General features: G+C 33.8%; 1 protein-coding gene across 8 annotated transcripts in view; it reads left to right on the forward strand.

Annotated features, from left to right (window-relative positions):
* Positions 1-18,645, forward strand: part of LOC127841009 (MAM and LDL-receptor class A domain-containing protein 1-like) — a 142,517-nt gene that overhangs the window by 77,352 nt on the left and 46,520 nt on the right. For 3 of the 8 annotated variants that reach the window (XM_052369493.1, XM_052369497.1, XM_052369496.1), the window contains exons 5-9: positions 3,919-4,057; positions 4,192-4,283; positions 10,403-10,480; positions 14,192-14,321; positions 15,298-15,330. In XM_052369493.1, the coding sequence (XP_052225453.1) occupies positions 3,919-4,057; positions 4,192-4,283; positions 10,403-10,480; positions 14,192-14,321; positions 15,298-15,330 (472 nt within the window). Of the gene's footprint in view, positions 1-1,611; positions 1,687-3,918; positions 4,058-4,191; positions 4,284-10,402; positions 10,481-14,191; positions 14,322-15,297; positions 15,331-18,645 lie in introns of all 8 variants that reach the window. The other 5 variants (XM_052369495.1, XM_052369500.1, XM_052369494.1 and 2 more) reach the window with 4 other exon arrangements.

An 18,645-nucleotide genomic window follows, 5' to 3' on the forward strand; every position in this document is an offset into this window, starting at 1 on the left:
TTATGAGTTCTCAGCTTAAATACATTTTTTATGTTTTATTATATATTGGGAGAAAGTTGTATTAATAAATTTTCAGGAAACTAACATGCGTGTTTCTTACGATTGAAAAGTGAGCAAAACAATTATATATATTATATGTATATTACGCGGTCTCGGTTGTTTTCAGACTATACTTAAGGGGTCAATATTAAAAACGGGGTCTGTATACAACCCCGCGTTCTAGGCACATTTAATTACTATGAGGGGGTGTAGGGGAGGTAATGCAATCGAATGTCACAATAAGGTCTTATATCGAAAACCACAATCACGTCTGAAATTGGAATTGTGTATACCTCGCAATTAAGTTTGCTATATATTTCCTTGTATGAGACGTTAAATAAATGACATATTTATATATAATACTATATAAGGTACCCGTATATACCTTAATTCGTGTTAATATCGGATAAAAAAGGGTATAGAGATACATGTATTTAAAGTGTGATGTGTGTGTGTGCATATTTGTATGTACGATATATATGCCGAAGCATAAAATAAATACAGCGTTTTTGTTTAAATAATACACGGCTTATAGAGACTATATTTATACTAAACATACAAATATTGCCTGATTGTGAAGCTTATTATAATAATTAATTGTTAACACGTTGAAACTAAATGCGTAACAAGATGACGTTTCATGTTTCAATATAAAAATTTCATTGCATACCTTAATTTTGGAACAACATCACATTTTTTTCATTATTTCCACCGAAAAATTAAAGCTGTTAGGAGAGGTAAACTGGAATCAGAATGTCCTTATGACCGTCAGGGTGTCCGTGGTATATCTTGCTTCCACAACAACAAAATAATTACCTTTGTTAATTTTAGATCTCGCAATTTCCGAGCATATCAAGGATACGAAAATTTACTTTTAGAGCGCTGTCATTGAAGGAGATTTTCGTGCCCAAGAGCACCTGTGCTTCCATATGTAAAAGTTTTTGCCCTTTATTTATATTATTACTTATCTTTTCCGGACCATATCTCGAAAACATTAAGAGCTATTCACGTTTGTATAAGTTGGAAAACTCGCATAACGGGGACGTTCAGTGCACAAAAATAGTATATCCGGCTCTCTTATTGTACGACTATTGTTTAATAACAATTTGTATATCAAATGAACTAATGTATTTGGCTTTACTCCTAGCACATACAATATATGCATCACACATATACCTAACTTTAAATGCATTTATTAAAACGCATTATTTATAATTCAAACATCGAACAGGTTTAGTTAAGCAATAAATGTTAAAATTCTATTTATATCATGTGACTGACAGTACATTTATTTCATATCATCGCAGTGAAAGCTTAGTTGATTGTGCTTTCTTGTTAGAAATATTGTTTTAACACACTTCGTTTTCTTGAGAATTCCTCCATACAGTTTCAATCACAAATGCATTCATTTTATAAAATAACATTAAGACGCCTGTAGAAAGGCAAGTCAATAGCGATAACATATTGATTCATTATTTTGCCAAATTGGAGTCGATGGCATTTAATTATCGGTCCTTGCTAAGCTGAATGCTCACCACAGATTGGTCACCCATTGTTCTATTATTATTGCAGGCGTGTTACATTGAAAAAGTGATGCCACTAGATGGTGGAAGTTCTAAATATTTGTCTGGATGCAGGGACATGTCGGTATGTATGATATGATTAAAATTGCGTGATTCTGGTTTTTAAGGCTGGTGTGTTATATTAAGAACTTTGCTGGGAATCGGACAAAATAAAGGGTCAAATATTTTTGTTTTTGACAATTTCTCGCTGAACTTATGTTGTTATTGTGATAATCAAACGTTAATATTTAGCGATTTATTGTTTGTATTTCGTTGTAAATTTTATTTGTATAGTACTTTTATTCAGCGCAACGCAATTTTGAAATAAATGTATAATGTTTCTAAATACTTCGCATGACTGCTTGTAGCGCCGTTAAATGTCGCATCGCCGTTACATGTCGCAGGCTACGAGATATGTCGCAACGTTGACGATAAAAGTCGCAAGAAACGATAAATGTCGCAAATCCTACTGACGATATATGTCGCAACTTTAACGATAAATGTCGCAAAAATTTCAAGTGCCGATATATGTCGCAACATTAACGATAAATGTCGAACACCTTTGTAAGTCATGATAAAATGAAAAGTTGAAGTAAAAATGACTAAAACTTTCAGGTTAAATCTAGATTAACCGACGAGGTTTATTTGGGCCGACTTCCACCAGAATGGTGAGTTTTTAGTTAGTATTGTCCGAAATGGTCAGTTGTGGTCAGTATTGTCCATAATTGCCAGCTGCGGTGAAGTTCGACCGAAGCGGTCATATTTATTCATTTTCGACCAAAAACGTTAAGCTGTTGTAAAAAATGACAATATCCTTGTTTTAAATTGGTCGGAAGTCGGAAAAGCGAGGGGCCCGTAAGTTTTTGCTTTGGGTTTAAGGCCGTTTCGAGTTTGGTTATATAAGGTCAGTCTGACAGGAACCGTCTGGGTAGAACAACATGTGAATGCCTCGGTATTTCTGCTGGAGACTGACAGCTTTGTCATCTTTGAATCAGCGATAGAAGGCGAATATTCTTGGATAGAATCATCGATCCAGGATCACACCGGGACCTCTGGTCCCATCATCTGTGTTCAGCTCTTTGAATAATTATGGGGCCGGCAAAGAAAAACGCCTTTCTATGAAAACTGCCAGGATTTACGGATTCTCTTCTTAAACGGGTGGTCGTTCGGGTGCAGCTGCGCAATGCATCAGATACTAAACCGTAATCAAATTATCGCCGAATACAGCTCACTTTACTCTGTGAACGGCTTTACACCCAACGTCAGTAATCAGGCTCAAATGACAAGGACCGTGTCGGTCGTAATTACCAGTAAATAAACCGATTTTCCTACCTAAATTTGAAGAAAGGCTTGCACTAGGGTCTGTGTCCATTCAATATTCTTGTACGGCGATAAGATAAGTGAAGTAGCTGAAAAAAGTCTCTTCAGCGACACATACATAAGTGTTGTCATTGACAAAAATAAGATACAAACTACAATTCTTCATAGAAATCGGAATATATTTATGTCATTTTTCTTAATTCCATTTATGTTAATTTCACCAGATTATTTTCCAATATTACCAGTTGTGAAACAAATGTGTCGCTTTGGTGTTCCCCTGAACATTTTGGGACCTTGACAAGGGCGGATTTAGGAGGGCGGGAGCGGCGTGCGTCCCCCCCCCCCCCCCCTAAAACCAGCCAATAATTTTTTTTATTAAAATGTGCATATTTGGGGCCTTAAAATCGAATGCCAAGGGTTGGTTAAGCCAAGAAAATTGCCTACTCGAGCCAAAAATTAGAAGAATTGATTGGGTCAGTATTGACCACAACTGACCATTTCGGACAATACTGACCGCAACTGACAATTATGGAAAATACTGACCACAATTGACCATTTCGGACAATACTAACTAAAAACTGACCATTCTGGTGGAAGTCGGCTCAAAGAACCTCGTCGGGTAATCTTAATCTAACCTTAAAGTTTTAGTAATTTTACTTCAAGTTTTTGTTTTTAACATGACTTACAATGGTGTGCGATATTTATCGTTAATGTTGCGACAAATATCGGCAGTTGAAATTTTTGCGACATTTATCGATAAAGTTGCGACATATATCGTCAGTAGGATTTTCGACATTTATCGTTCCTTGCGACATTTATTGTCAACGTTGCGACAAATCTCGTAGCCTGCGACATATAACGGCGATGCGACATTTAACGGCGCTATACTGCTTCTCACGTTCATAAATACAGTTTCAATGATATAAATTAGAATCCTAGGATATAGTTAAAATAGAAATGAAAGTGAATGTTTGATGGACCAATGTTTATTTTAAAGTTGTGCAACATTGAAGGCTGTTCAGCGAAGGATACCAAGAACCTCACTGCTCCTAGCAAACGATCAGACATTGTCATCTGCTCAGAATGTTGCTTCCGCTCATTGTGTAATACACAGGGATGTGGTGGCGTTTTCGAAGGTTATTTGTTCGTTATTTGCGCTTATAAAATAGTGTTATGCTGTTAAATATTTCATTAAATGTATTATGTTTATTGATAATTTATAGTTTAACAGATGTTCATTTCTTAGAACAATAAATTTGTTTTGTTTCAGCGAGTTCTACTTCAATCCGATGTTTTAGTTGCCCAGAAGTTTACGGAAACATGTCTTGCAACACTTTCACCCTCTGTGATAATAAAACTCAGGTATTTTTTCATTATCAATTATGAGATATATAGTATTTAAAATTTTTGACGATGCTGCGAAGCAGCTCGTCTTATTTATCATACCATGAAAAAATTCTTCACAATGACGACCTATGTAAAAGACCAAGCCAGTCCGATTGAGATAGCTCGATTTTTCTAATCGGCATACCTCGCTTATTATCATTCATAACGGTAAATATTAATAGAACAGCATATTCTGGGGAAACAGATTCAATAAGTGTATCAAAACGTTGATTTTAAATTAGTAATTTTACATCCATTTTATCTTTATGCACCAATAAAACAACTATATAGTATTTGCTCTAATGTGATTGATATTTGTTCTCGATTTTGTAAATAAATTGCAAATGAAAACATGCAAAATTAACTTTTTACGCGATCACAAATCTAAAGAATACGAACAATTTCGAACCTGCAAATTGTAAACGCTGCACTGCTATGATGTAAATAGATAAAACATTTATTTGAGTAGTACAATCACTACAGAGCAAACTATCTATACCTCCCCTGCAGTAGAAAATATATAAAGAAAACTCGCATTCTATGAACTACTAAAATCTCAATATTTCTTTCTCCGATTTTTTTTCTGGTGGAATTCAATTTAAAACAAGCTGCATGCCCGCATTTAAGAAATGAAATAAGCGACATTAAAAGGCAATCTAAACAATCTCGCTTTAACTTGAATAAATTACCTCCCTTAAGCTTTACGGAATATCAAAAATACGTATATAGAGAAAACGTGTACCCTGCAAAGCGTGATAATAAACCGCGTGCCCGTTCCACTCGTTTTCCAATGACTTACTAAATAAAACTCAAACTATCTACACACATCTCGACTTACTACAACCCCGGTAAATAGGTAATCAGGATAAATATACATGTAGGAAATTAGGGACAAAACAGTCATAGACTAATATATCATGTATCTTGTCTAATTATAACCCAGAACAACTCTATCAAATGTCTGAAATAGATTTTTGTGAGAATTACGATATCACACTGTGATCATCAGGCTACAGTATAGCCCTCACATAATTGAAACCAGATCTCTTCATATAAGCAATTAAACATATAAATAGCAATGTATGATTCATATACTGAATACCACTACCAAATATCTGGAATAGATTTTTGTGAGAATTACGATATCACATTGTAATCATCAGGCTACAGTATAGCCCTCACAAAATCGAAACCAGATATATACATATTAGCTGAAATAAATTCAAATGAGAATTAAGAATCTCAATACAACATCAACAACACACAATGCTAAAACGACGGAAGGGTACGCTTTCCCTAATACGCAGGTCACTCAGCATTTTTACGACTGGAGGGTACGTTCCGCTTTATACATATGTCACTCGGCCTTTATCGACTACTATGGATAAGCTCTAATCCTTCTTTTAAAACCAAATATCGCTCTAGATAACAAAACCCAGGGTTCCGCGAGACCCTCTTTACCCTTCTCTCAAGCTGTAAACAGCTACCGACTACGAAGGCAGTGGAAAGCACACAGCCAACATACTTCCACGCAGTATCGGAAGATACAATAAGTGCGCACGTGGACAAATCACATTTACTTATAGTGCAACCCCTATTGGTGTAAATAATGTTGTAATCAAATATGATAAGTAAATATTTCTTCCCATATGTAACTAATAAAACATGTTGGATGGAGCGTGTCGGCAGGGCTGGTAGGGCGCGCCTGGCGAAATACCATCTCGACAGTGCACTCTGGCTCTGTTGACATGACCCACCCATCATGGCAAAAAATAAAAAGAATGGTGACGACATTTGTTGTTTTTGTTTTCCCTACTGTAGTGTAGATGATACTTTCCCGTAGTGTAGGGTAAACAATAAACGGTGCCCGCTATATGATAAGAATGTTAAATGATTAAGTTAGGTAATTCTAATTTATGCATGAATGCAAACCAAATCAAACGAAAACATAAAGTCAACGGTGTTGTTTTTTTCTCTTGTCTATCGCATGCTCTCTCGTATCTTTCATATTATTTAGTTTATAGTGCATGATATTTGATATATATTGGCAACGAGTAAACAGTCTAATTCAGGAAGGAAGCTGTATACCAACTCTGCAATTTGCTAGATTCTTAATCACTGCTCATATATATGGTTATAAGTGTGTGTGTAAATTGATCTAACAAATACCATCTCGTCCGTGCACTCTTGCTCTGTAAGCATAACCCACCTAACATGAATAATAATAATTAAAAAAAATATATTTAAGAATGGTGACGGTATTTGTTGTTGTTGTTTTCCCTACTGTAGTTTAGGTGATGCTTTCCCGTAGTATAGTGTAAACAGTGCATGGTGCCCGCTATATGTCAGGAGTGTTAAATGAATAAGTTAGGTAATTCAAATTTACCGATGAATGCAGACCAAATCAAACGAAAACATAAAACCAACGGTGGCGGGTTTTTCTCTTGTCTATATCGCATGCTCTCTCGTTTTTTTTCTCCGTATAATTTGATTTATAGTGATATTTGATATATATGGGCAACGAGTAAACAGCCTAATTTAGGACGGAAGCTGTATACCTCCTCTGCAATTTACTAGATTCTCACTCACTGCTCATATATGTGGTTATTAATGCGTGTGTTAATTGATCTAACTAATACTGTTAATACTAACCTAACTGACTAACATGTTTTCCGCGAGGGACGTTAAACGGGGGTGCAGTGTATCGGTGCTCTACACCGGGCACTAAAAAGAATCAGGAACGCCTCTGGAAGCGGGGCGTTTCCTGTATCCCGCTCGACCCCCCACTAACATCTCTCCTGGGGCGGAGAGCACAATCAAAACACACTCATTTCAGTTTACAAACTAGACACAAAAATCATAAATGTTAATAATTATTATAATGATAATGATGGTGGTGACGTTAATGGTAATGATGATAATGATCGTTATGTTAGTTTTAGTGATGATTGTGATGCTGGAGTTACTGATGATGATGATAACAATACTAAGTATGGTTATTATAGGACAAAATTAATACACATAACGAAACATATACCTAATCATTTATCTATTTATTTTATAATAGATCTAATATGATTTTACTTTTTTATTATTGTAATAAAATTATCTCCCTTTTTTACCAGTGAAGGATAAGGTCTCATTGGCCACCGTGCACTGGTGCATTTGTATTAAAAACAATAATAATTATAAAAATTATAAATCTTCGGCGAAAACCAAAGCAGTGTTGGGGTAAATTTGACCTACTTTGGTTCCAAATTAAAATATTTGCCCCTGAAAGGTCACAGAGACAGGTCAGCACATAAGGTAGTCGTGAAGACGCAGCGATGACCTGTAAATAAACTCTGACATTCACACACTCTTTGAGTAGTTGTCCGTCCCGCTTGCGCAGTGGTCAGCACGTACGCTTTTTCCCCTCTACGACACCAGTTCGATTCCCGCTCCCGGCGCAATGTTTTTTGTTTGTTTGTTTTGTGGTCATAATACCGGAAAGGTGGGGTTTTCTCCGCAGCACAAGACCATATCTAAAATTAAAAAGTATTTCAGTAAAAAAATAAAAAGCTGGAAATTGCAGCTATCATTTTAAATTCGTCCCAACTGTCGTCAATCTAAGCTTATTAGGTAGGAGTGCTGGACACACTCCGGGTCCCAACATTATGCAGCCTTAGGCGCGGAGGTAACTCGTAACCTTGGAAAAACACAAATACACACACTTGGTGCAGCCTAGGCGCATATAGACTTAAAAAAGGAAAAAAACTCACGTGCGGGCACAATCATTTTAAATGTACATATTTAATACGATATTCTAATAGAAATTACACAACCACCTAAGTGTACATAACATGTTTGATAATTCGTTCGTTTGTTAGATTTCAGCATATATAAGGTCATATCGCTTTGGTTAGTTAACTTATCCATATGTTCCTGGGCGAACTCGGGTAGTCAAGTGCTCTAACGATTGAGCTCACCTGGGCCGGCTATGTACTCATACCTACTTTCGAGAACCATCATGAAAGTTTTGCCATACTTAATGAACAAACATGCCTATGCGTATTGAACTTAAATTAACAAACAATATTGAACAGAAAAAAGCATACATCCATGCCAATGGGAATGTGAAATCACGTCCGTACATATAACTTTATTAAATTAAGAACGTAAACAACGAAAAAAAGGTAAGTTATGATGCACAGGTGTTATTAACGATCATGTCATGTTTGTATATATCTGCTAAAACGTAATTTTAATAACCCACAAACATTTTATTGTAATAGAAAGTTTTTACGAAAAGTGGTACAGAAAAATATACGCAGATTATCTTTTTATCTTTATTTTGTACCCAAAATGTTCGTACCCATAATCACAATTGTTGTGATATAGATATACTTAAATTGATGCTTTTATATCCATCCTCATCAAAAGCATCGTCACACCAGTACTGTCAGTACTTTGATTTGTTACGACGTACGACGTCGCCTCGAATAGTCACGTTAAGTAGACGTCATCATTATTATTGTTGTTTATTATTGTTAGTTATACATTTGAACATTATAAAAAAGTCAAACCTGGATTGCGCTTCTATTAACATTAACAGCCGATTTGCAACTAAATGTATAATACGATCGCCGACAGGAGGCAACCATGAAAATGCATCGTTTATGAATGTTTGCCTTTGCAAACTTAGTGCAGTTTGTGTACAGCCCAAACTATTTGCATTGAACACATTACTGTCTAATTAGTTATTAGTTATTATTTACAGTTTCATCTGTAATGACAGCTTACTGTGTTTGATGGGTGGGAGTGGGGTGGGGTGGGGGTTGAGGTGGGGCTTGATTACTAAAAGAGAAAAAAGGAATGCACGGACATTTTTATTGCTCTTGTTTAATAATCTTTATACTTTGTACCCTGTTGTAAACAAAGTACAAGGGATCGGAATATCCTTATGAGATGCCGATCATTTATGACACTAGGCTTTAAAAGCCTTAAATAGTGTCGAAGACACAATGCAACTGTCATAAGTTTTTTTACAGACTAACGGTCAGTAAAGGCTTAACAATCTTTTCTCTTTTATTATATATAAAACGGTTATCTGCGATCTCTTTGACTTATAGATTTAGTACTTTTTTAGACTACCATGTTTCATGATTAATTAAGCATGGCATATTCAACGTTTTCTGTAGATAACGAATTTGGTTGTTAACTATCGAACTTGTCCGTTTGTTATTTATAAACAATGGTTAATTTATTAAAGGGACCGTCAACCTCGACCGACGAAAAAAGAAAATGTCTAAAATACCGTGTTTTTTTACAATTATTAGTTTATATTGATAAAAATATCACGACTGGTATATTACATTGTTAAATTTGTTAAATGTTCATATTTTCAGTATATTCGGTATAAAATTTTACTGGGTATGTGTACCAGGTAACTAAAGTAGATTGGTAGCAAGTAACGCAAGTAGATTGATAATCATCGTCTCGTAGTAAAGCCAGGAATGCAAATTGTGCATGTGTAGTATATGTACATATTATATATATAAAATGATCAATCTACTTGCGTTATTTATAGTGTGTTTATTGTTATGTCACCTAATCTCGATGTACTTTCGATTTCACATCGCGAAATTGTATTACCGAATATACTGAAAATATGAACTTTTTTCAAGTAATGCTATGTAATATAAAGTCGTGATATTTTAATTAATATAAATTAATAATTGTAAAAAATACGGTATTTTATAACTTTTCTTTATTCGTCAATCGCGGTTGACGGTCCCTTTAACTTTAAATGTTGGGCAATATAGTTCGAAAATAAATAAATTTAAAAACGAACATTGTTAATATTTAAGTAATTTATAAAAAATATTCTCTATAGAACAGTTACCTGCATATAAAATTTCATACATGAATGTTATTATTTCCCGCGCATACACACTTGTAATATTTTGTGGTTTTTAGTGGTATGATATTCAAAGTGTGAAACTTATCTCATAAAAAATAAACTATACCTTGAAAGCAGGCGGATGCCTTTTTCAACAACTTTGATATTGTGATACAAGTTTTCAAATATAAATAGCTTTACCTGAATTTTCTAGATGTGCCAGTCCGAAAAAATCGGTCTTAACAGACATCCTCACCCAGGTGCCGTGGAATTGGGATGTGGGAATCGAAATGTAGGTTGATTTTTTATATCTAAATCATTTTAGTATAAGCGTTGCGATAATTTGAACAAAGTAAAAGCTAGGATAAACAATTAATTATATTTTATCAATTACTGTATATATTGATTTTTGTTGTATGTCAACTAGATGATAACTGGATTAATATTATTCCTCTGACTTTCTGGTCGTCGGGTTTCTTTTCCTTGGAATAATTTGAAAACGTTAAGATACATCAATTTGAAACTTCATAGTTAGACAGACAGACGTACAGACAGACAGACGTACGGATGCACATATGAAAAGACGGACAGGTGGGCAAACAGATAGAAAGAGAGACAGACAGACAGACAGGCAGACAGACTGACAGGCAGGCAGACAGACAGACAGACAGACAGACAGACAGACAGACAGACAGACAGACAGACAGACAGACAGACAGACAGACAGACAGACAGACAGACAGATAGACAGACAGACAGACGGACGGACGGACGGACGGACGGACGGACGAATGAACGAAAGGACGGACAGATAGATAGACAGACAGACAGACAGACAAGCAGGCCATCAGGCAGGCAGACATTCCGAATTATACATTCATGTTCATACTTAAATATACACATGAGGTACGTTAACATTAATATCTATAACAATATAAAATAATGTAATATAACATAGTCGTTTATACTAGAAATACAAATAAACAGAATCGATGACAAAACATACATGTTTTATCGAGGTGGGGTTGACATTTATTATACTGTATTTTTTAGAATCGTTTTTTCTAACCAAAGGGCTTTTGATATATTTACATACATTAGAAATAACTGATTTGTCACATGATACTGATAATTTGTGGAATTTATATACATATGGGTTAAAAAAAAAAGAAGACTATTTCTTTTTTAAATCAGTGTAACAGCGGCATATACATGAAAATGGTATACGTTTCCTAAATCGGAGTCATAAAAACATAATTAATAAAGATAATTTAATGGCATGTTATTCGGAGCATATCTGCCTATTTGGATTCTCAACTGGTGTGCAGAGACTCAATCTTAAAAAATAAATAAGCAGACGGCTAGGAAGTAAGTCTTCATAAAAAACAACAAGTCTAGAACAGAACTGTATATTCATTTTGTCATTCTACTCTTGTTTAAAATAGTCAACAAGTTTTCATTCGCACTTGCTGATAAAAGTATTTACCTTGACACCGTTTGGGTTTTCAAATACGTAACCAAAACCAAAAGTTGTTTAACATGTTTAAGACATTCGCGAAACGTTTTGTATAACCTTTATTATAAAGCTTGTGTAAACAATTTGCATTAGTTTGTTTTCATTGTTTTGATTATTTTTTGTCTAAATGTTACCAACTTGTTACAAATGAATATCTACCAAATTCTTCATAAACAGCAACATTACATGCTTAGACGAAACATAATTACGTAATGAGGAACAATGTTACGGGAGTGATCACATTAAGTGTTTAAATCATGCACGGTCAATACTTAAACAACTGTATTCGTTCGCCAACAAAACATCAATGGCCTACAGTTTTTAAAATAAAAAGTTGGCTTACAGCTATTGTAAACTATAAACAACACGTTAGCATGGCGTTTAAAAATATAGTATTTTTACCCCATGACTATTTAGTGAACTATCAAATGAGGCCCTAACAGAGGTATCATCTGGGCAGTAATCGGCGACGTCATATTCACTATAAATTCTTGTGCAATGTTATCGCATATATTTCAAACTCTGCTATTGAAATCGCCAGCAACACAATTTTTTAATAAATTCACAAAAATGAGTTAAAAATGAGTTATAACCTATATACATGTGGTTAGTGTAAATATTGATTGACAATATTCAACAATAGCCCAAAGTAAACTTGGCATTTCGGGTGAAAATTGCATTATTTTAATTAAACTTTCTTTGGGTAGGGGCCTTTCTTTTGGGAGAAGGCGCCTATATAATGCCATTGCTAAAGAAGGAAAAAATCAAGGTTTTGTATATATCGCGTGCTCGTAGAATAATGATATTAATCCTAGTTTCAAATACGTCAACGCTTCACGAATGTGAGTGTTTGCAATTGAAAACGCCGATTATTCCGAATGTAAAAATATGCTAATTTATACATCGGCTCTGTCCGAAATCCTCTGCAAGATAGGTATCGTGTCCAATCAACCAATCGTCCTACATCGACTATCTCCGGAACCACCGCAAGATAGGTTGAATCGTCAGTTAAAAACTTTTGCTATAATCGGGTTGATGACGTTTTTTTAACAACTTTTAGTTTTAAGCATTTATCCACACATTAAAATATGTCAATGGTAACATGTATTTGTTTGTAACGATGTTTAAGGTGTATTGGCAATGTCAGTTATCTAAAGCAATTATTGACAAAATATTACCAAAACAATCTGTTCCTTTCATTAACAGGACAATCTTTCTACTATGGTATTTAGATAAGTATGCGAGAGCAATAAATAATGTTATATAGATAACTAAGCATTACTTGCACAAGTGTTAAATGAACAAATGCCTTCCAAGCATAACAGAAGCCAATAAAGTCACATAGTTCGACTATGATACCTTGATAAAAAATATCGATTTAACAAATAATTTAGACTTCTTTGACAGTGAATGGGAATAGTTTTATGTAATTACCTAACAATCTTAGAATATAAAGGCATCTTTTTACAGATTGTGGCATGTTTGAAGTTTGTCATTAAATGCATTAAATTGATAAAAGTAAATTTTTAAACTAGCTCCAGTATAAAACAAAAAGTAATCCATAACTGGGCTCGAACCACAGATACTTGAAGTAAAAGTCTAGCGCTTCAACTACTCGATCATCCGTACCAATGTAATCTGATACATATTTTACACTATATATAAGCAATCCTCGTAATGTCACAAATTATCACGATAACAATAGAACTCTCCGAATTATTCAATCGTTTCGCGTTTGTAATGCTTGTTAATCAAATGATGCACATAACGTATTCTTAAGAGCATGGTAAATGTTAAGTATTTTCTAGCAAATTGCAAATTTTAAACATTTTTTCAATTTTGTCAATTTAACCAAAAAAAGTATCTTTAAGTTTTAAGATTTTTAGTGTTTTTTCACAACTTTTTCAAATACAATTTATAGCGTACTGTTACATGAATAAAATTATTTGCAGGACCTATGCGTCATAAATTGTAATAATGTGCACATATTAATGCTTCCCTATTCCTTTTTTGTCTATACACATAGGAAAATGTATAAATAATATATTTTTTCATAACGCAACTACATGTTATTGTTTAAGTAGAGATACTTTAGTTACTTATATGCTTTATATGCCATGGACTTCTATTATATATATATGCATTACATTCCTATGTTGTATTTCGTATTTGATATCTGTTTGTTTGCAATCTTGAAATAACTTGTGTTGAACAATATATATCATGCATGTATGTTAAAATAGATTTGCACACATAGATTTAATACGAAAATAAGATCGTATTATGAAACTTTGTATACACATAAACTTTTTTAATCGCGGGTCGAATTGCTGGCAAATTATGTCAAAGGCATGTTCAAAGTAGTTTTCCATGTAAAAGATTTTTGTAAAATATTTTCAGGGGTAGACGTTATATGAGAAAAGCTTCTATATCCAGCAGTCTTTTTACATGTTTAAGTGAAATAATAAGTATACACTTTTACTTCAGAAATGTATATTCTCGCAGCAGCTTTACATAAATCAAAGCGTTCCTCTAGAAGATCAAGCGATTCATTGTTGTGACAGCCATCTCTGTAACTGGAAACCACTAGACGACACCGGTGAAGTGGAATCTATAGGTATATTGAAATGTGTTACTTTAAATGCATACGATTGATTTTCATCCGTATTAATGATACTTTTAATTTTATTTTATTTCGGTAAATGTGTTCATACTTTTTTCATTACAAACTAAGAAAGTAAATTGCTTTAAATTTAATATATATTTGATAATATCATTTATTGTTAAATATTTTTTTATATTAAACAATTCAAACATTACAAAATAGGTGGTCAAAGTATGGATGCAAACCGGATAGCAGTGTCTAAGAGATAAACTTCCAACTTCATGCATTACATATTTATTCCAATTTTCGATTTTCTTTGCATTTTCTTTCTCACAATTTGAATAAAACTGACGAGAATGATGTTACATCATTAAGATTGAGAAATTTGTGTGCTAGGAAGGCAGTGCTTAAGAATTTCTCTCACTGCATTTATTATGTCGATATATATAGTGTTATGTGTCATTTTATCTACTGTGTGATTTATTGTCCGGAGCATTTCATTCAAACGATAGAAAAAAAACCTTCAATTTTAAACTCTGGATAGATGATTGTTAGACGGCACGATATTTCTACATTTTTTGTTTAATGAGGTTTTCATAGTTATCATTGTCCTGTCATTTTCTTAAAAAAATCTGATACGCAGATTGCCTTCAAACATCAACCATGCATAAATGGGTCTAACGCGTAATGAAAGTGCTCAAAAGGCATGGTCTTGGATGTACTTTAAATAGTTATTTCACCATGCCTTTTTTATTTTCATCGATCATTAAGTATTCATGCGTATAAATAGATACCAGCTTCAAGCTTCCTGCATAAATAGGTGGTTGGGTTGTTGAATAGCAGTGCCAAATAATGATTACTCGAGTTGCATTATTTGCGAAGTTCTTATTGCTCAGAAGTTCCAATTGTATTGTCATAGACATTATGCTTATGACAGTTTCTTTGCGAAAGAGCTGATTTAATGAATGATTGTGTTTTTGGTTTGCAGCAAACAAGCTCACATGTCCCCCAGATCTTGTTGGTATGTATAACCTTTAAACAGTTTGTATTTGGTTTGCAACTTTTTATTCATGATTCCTATTCATTTACGTTTTTTGTTAAATTGTTTGTGGATATTACGAAATGTTCAGTTTGATTTCCCGAGTTTTGTTTGTTTTATAATTGTAACATAACATTGTAACAAACATGGATGTTCATCTATTATCAACCATAACCTTATATGGACACAGTGAAAGATATGCTCATGTCCTGATTCAAAAACAATTCGCGTAAATAGACCGTAGTATGAAGGAAAGATAATGCGTTCAAATTTAACGCTCGTCTAAAGTTCAAATGATAGTAGGTACTTGAAGTGTGTCGGTTCCATTTGTAATCGCGCATGTTTAATGTTATACCTACTTATCACTGTAAAGCAGTTTATCAGAGGGATGCCAATACGCTTTAGATATAAACTGCGGTTTCTAGCTAGGAGTCCTGGGTACGTTGTGTGCAGTTTGAACCTTACACATGGGCAAAGAGCAAGGCAAAATTCGCTTGGGAATCCAATGACAGAGTCGCACTCTACCGTGTACCAGAAGTTTTGATAGTGTGACGATATATATGACAATTATTCTGTGATAGTATTATGGAACTAATAATGTGGTGTTCATTGTGTCAAACTGTTTTCCAACCAAACTAATCTGTCATGTTAGACGATGGTAACAACAAGAGAGGGATCTTAAGCACGTAAAGCAAGATAAACTTATTAGAGAATACAATCCATGTATGTATTATGGTGTACGAAATAACCAAAATATAAGTACAAACAGAATATTTATAAGACCGTTTTTATTTTGTCTTTGTGCAAGGCTGGGTCCAATATATCGTGACGAACTATTGGGTCCCATGGAATTCAATATCATTATATGCTAAGTATACCTGTTGAGGTATTCGTTCGCTAAAACTTACTGAAAGAGGGCCCATGGGAAGCCCCGCATATTTGCATCTGAGAGTGCAAGACGCATTAAAAGTTCCGACGTCGACCATTTCATTGGGACAGGACCATGCCTAAGGTTTGCTAGTTTGTAAAAAGATATCAAATCGCTTTTGCGCATTGTGTAACGACGGACCTTTAAGATAAAACCTTAACAGATTTTCATTTGCGTTGATATTGAAAGTGGACTAAAGATACAAGACTGCACTAAAACTAATATAATGTAAAGTAAACATGTAGCTCAAGTGTACAATTGTTACCAATGATGGTGTATGCATTTGATTTATTAATACATCTTATTTTATTCTATCGATGCTCAAAGTAATATTGTTTTGAGAAATTGTATAAGAGAATTAATGAGTGAATATAGAATTTAAAAGCAAAAGAGCTTAACCATGTCGTCGCTGAAATAACACAGTCCAGAGTTGTTATATTTCGCAGGTACATTGTATAGTGGTTCTCTACACAAATCAATCAAATTGGGAACGACATGTCATCTTGCGAGAATGTGTAATTGTAATAAAGAATGACATATTCATTCTGAATGTCTTTCTTTTCATCACTTCATCTTCCAATAATTACTAATATTCGTCCGTCATTCGTGTTCATGTAGTGTTTTATGCAGGATTAACATGGATACACACGGGCTTAAATATTTCTTTGTAATTGATTTTAAAATGCAATTTCCTTGGTAAATCCGAAATCATGTTATGTCCCAGCTTATCCTAAATCGTTTAATTGACGGTATATTGTCCTTGAAACATACTTATACTAAATGATGTAATGTCACAGCTTGTCCAAGACCGTTTATTTGATGGAACTTTTCATATGTTTATTAAAATGACTGTTTATTTTTACCCAATATTAAGTTCGAATTGATTTCTGTAGACAACACGTAGATCGGACCTGTGCATTTGTTCTTGGGAGTTATTGGTCTTTCGTGAAGAGTGAATCATTTATTGCTGTGCATGGTATCTGAAACTTATAAGCCTATGTAATTAAACACTTTGAGGCATCTTACTTATCAATGGATTATGCGTATATTGTCCCGTCTATCCGTTCATCTTTTTAAGAGCACTTACTTCGGTTTATTGTTTCCATACATTCATTCAACCCATACACCGACAAAGCGCATTTTCTGGGATCATTCAAAAGTTTGACTGAAGTGTTTTCTTATTCTGGTTATGAGATATTATATATATGTTCAACAACCACATAAACCCTAGAGATTTAAGACTTGTAAATGGTCTCTGATAACAAACTGCTTTAACTGTATGCAATGTTGAGCTTGACCATTTATGTGGTTCTAAGATATTTGTGTACATATTTGGGATAGTGTTCTGACAATTTAAATTTTTCCAACTTTATAATCGACTAATTCATCTTAGACTTATAGAAGTTGTAGTAGTTATACTTGTTTATTAACTTACGATAAAAAATAACTAGATATAAAATGCGCTACAAGAAATCTATCTGCGCTTATTTCACATACTTTTAGCAAACGGAATCGATCATTAAGTAAATAAGTTATCAGTTTGTCCTTAAAAGATCTTCTTCTTTGAAACCGCAAAGCCCAAGGCTCTCATGGTAGTTATGTAGCGTTATCTAAACTGATTAAGATAATAATTACGCTGAATTATACTCAAACTTGTATATTTTAGTGTGACATCAAATAGTGGCCCTTAAAATGTTTGTTTACATCATGCTTCTTTGGTTAAAGCTGACCACATCCCGAGTTGGGGAAAATTGTCAACTTAGACTAATGTATATAAATATTCAACACAATTTTATTTTAAAATTGCAAAAAAATACATAAATAATATGCAAAGTGACACAATACTTTCATGCAATCAAAGATATGAATCGTGTATACATCAACTCTTTAGAAATATAAATACATTTTTTGAAAATTTCTATTTTTAAAAGTAAATTTTCTTGTATTTTGTACGCTCTTAAGCGTGTTTATTTACCTTTTGCTAAAACAAGTAACAGACAAGAGCATAATATATGTTGTGGATAACATAGCTTTAAAGTACATCATTTGTTATTACATTGAATCAGGTGCACTCTTTAATAATATAAATAATTATTCTTTATGCCATTTTCATCTGTTATTACAACTCATATTTACCTTTTTGTCTACACACACTTGGAAATGTATATTTTTTCCTATTTGTCCTTATATTTGGTGCCAGTCGGGTCAATGTTATTGTTACTTTTGATGAGATAGAGAAACTTTTTCTCCTCAATAAGTTGTGTTTCGAAGTGTTCTCATGCAATTGTGCGTGTTGATGCTTACACGTAGGAAATGTTTTGAATTGCATTTGGGGCTAGTCGGATAATGGTCGAGATCAATGCTACTTA

This window comes from Dreissena polymorpha, chromosome 8 (assembly GCF_020536995.1).
Source record: "Dreissena polymorpha isolate Duluth1 chromosome 8, UMN_Dpol_1.0, whole genome shotgun sequence".
In the NCBI taxonomy this organism is placed as follows: domain Eukaryota; kingdom Metazoa; phylum Mollusca; class Bivalvia; order Myida; family Dreissenidae; genus Dreissena; species Dreissena polymorpha.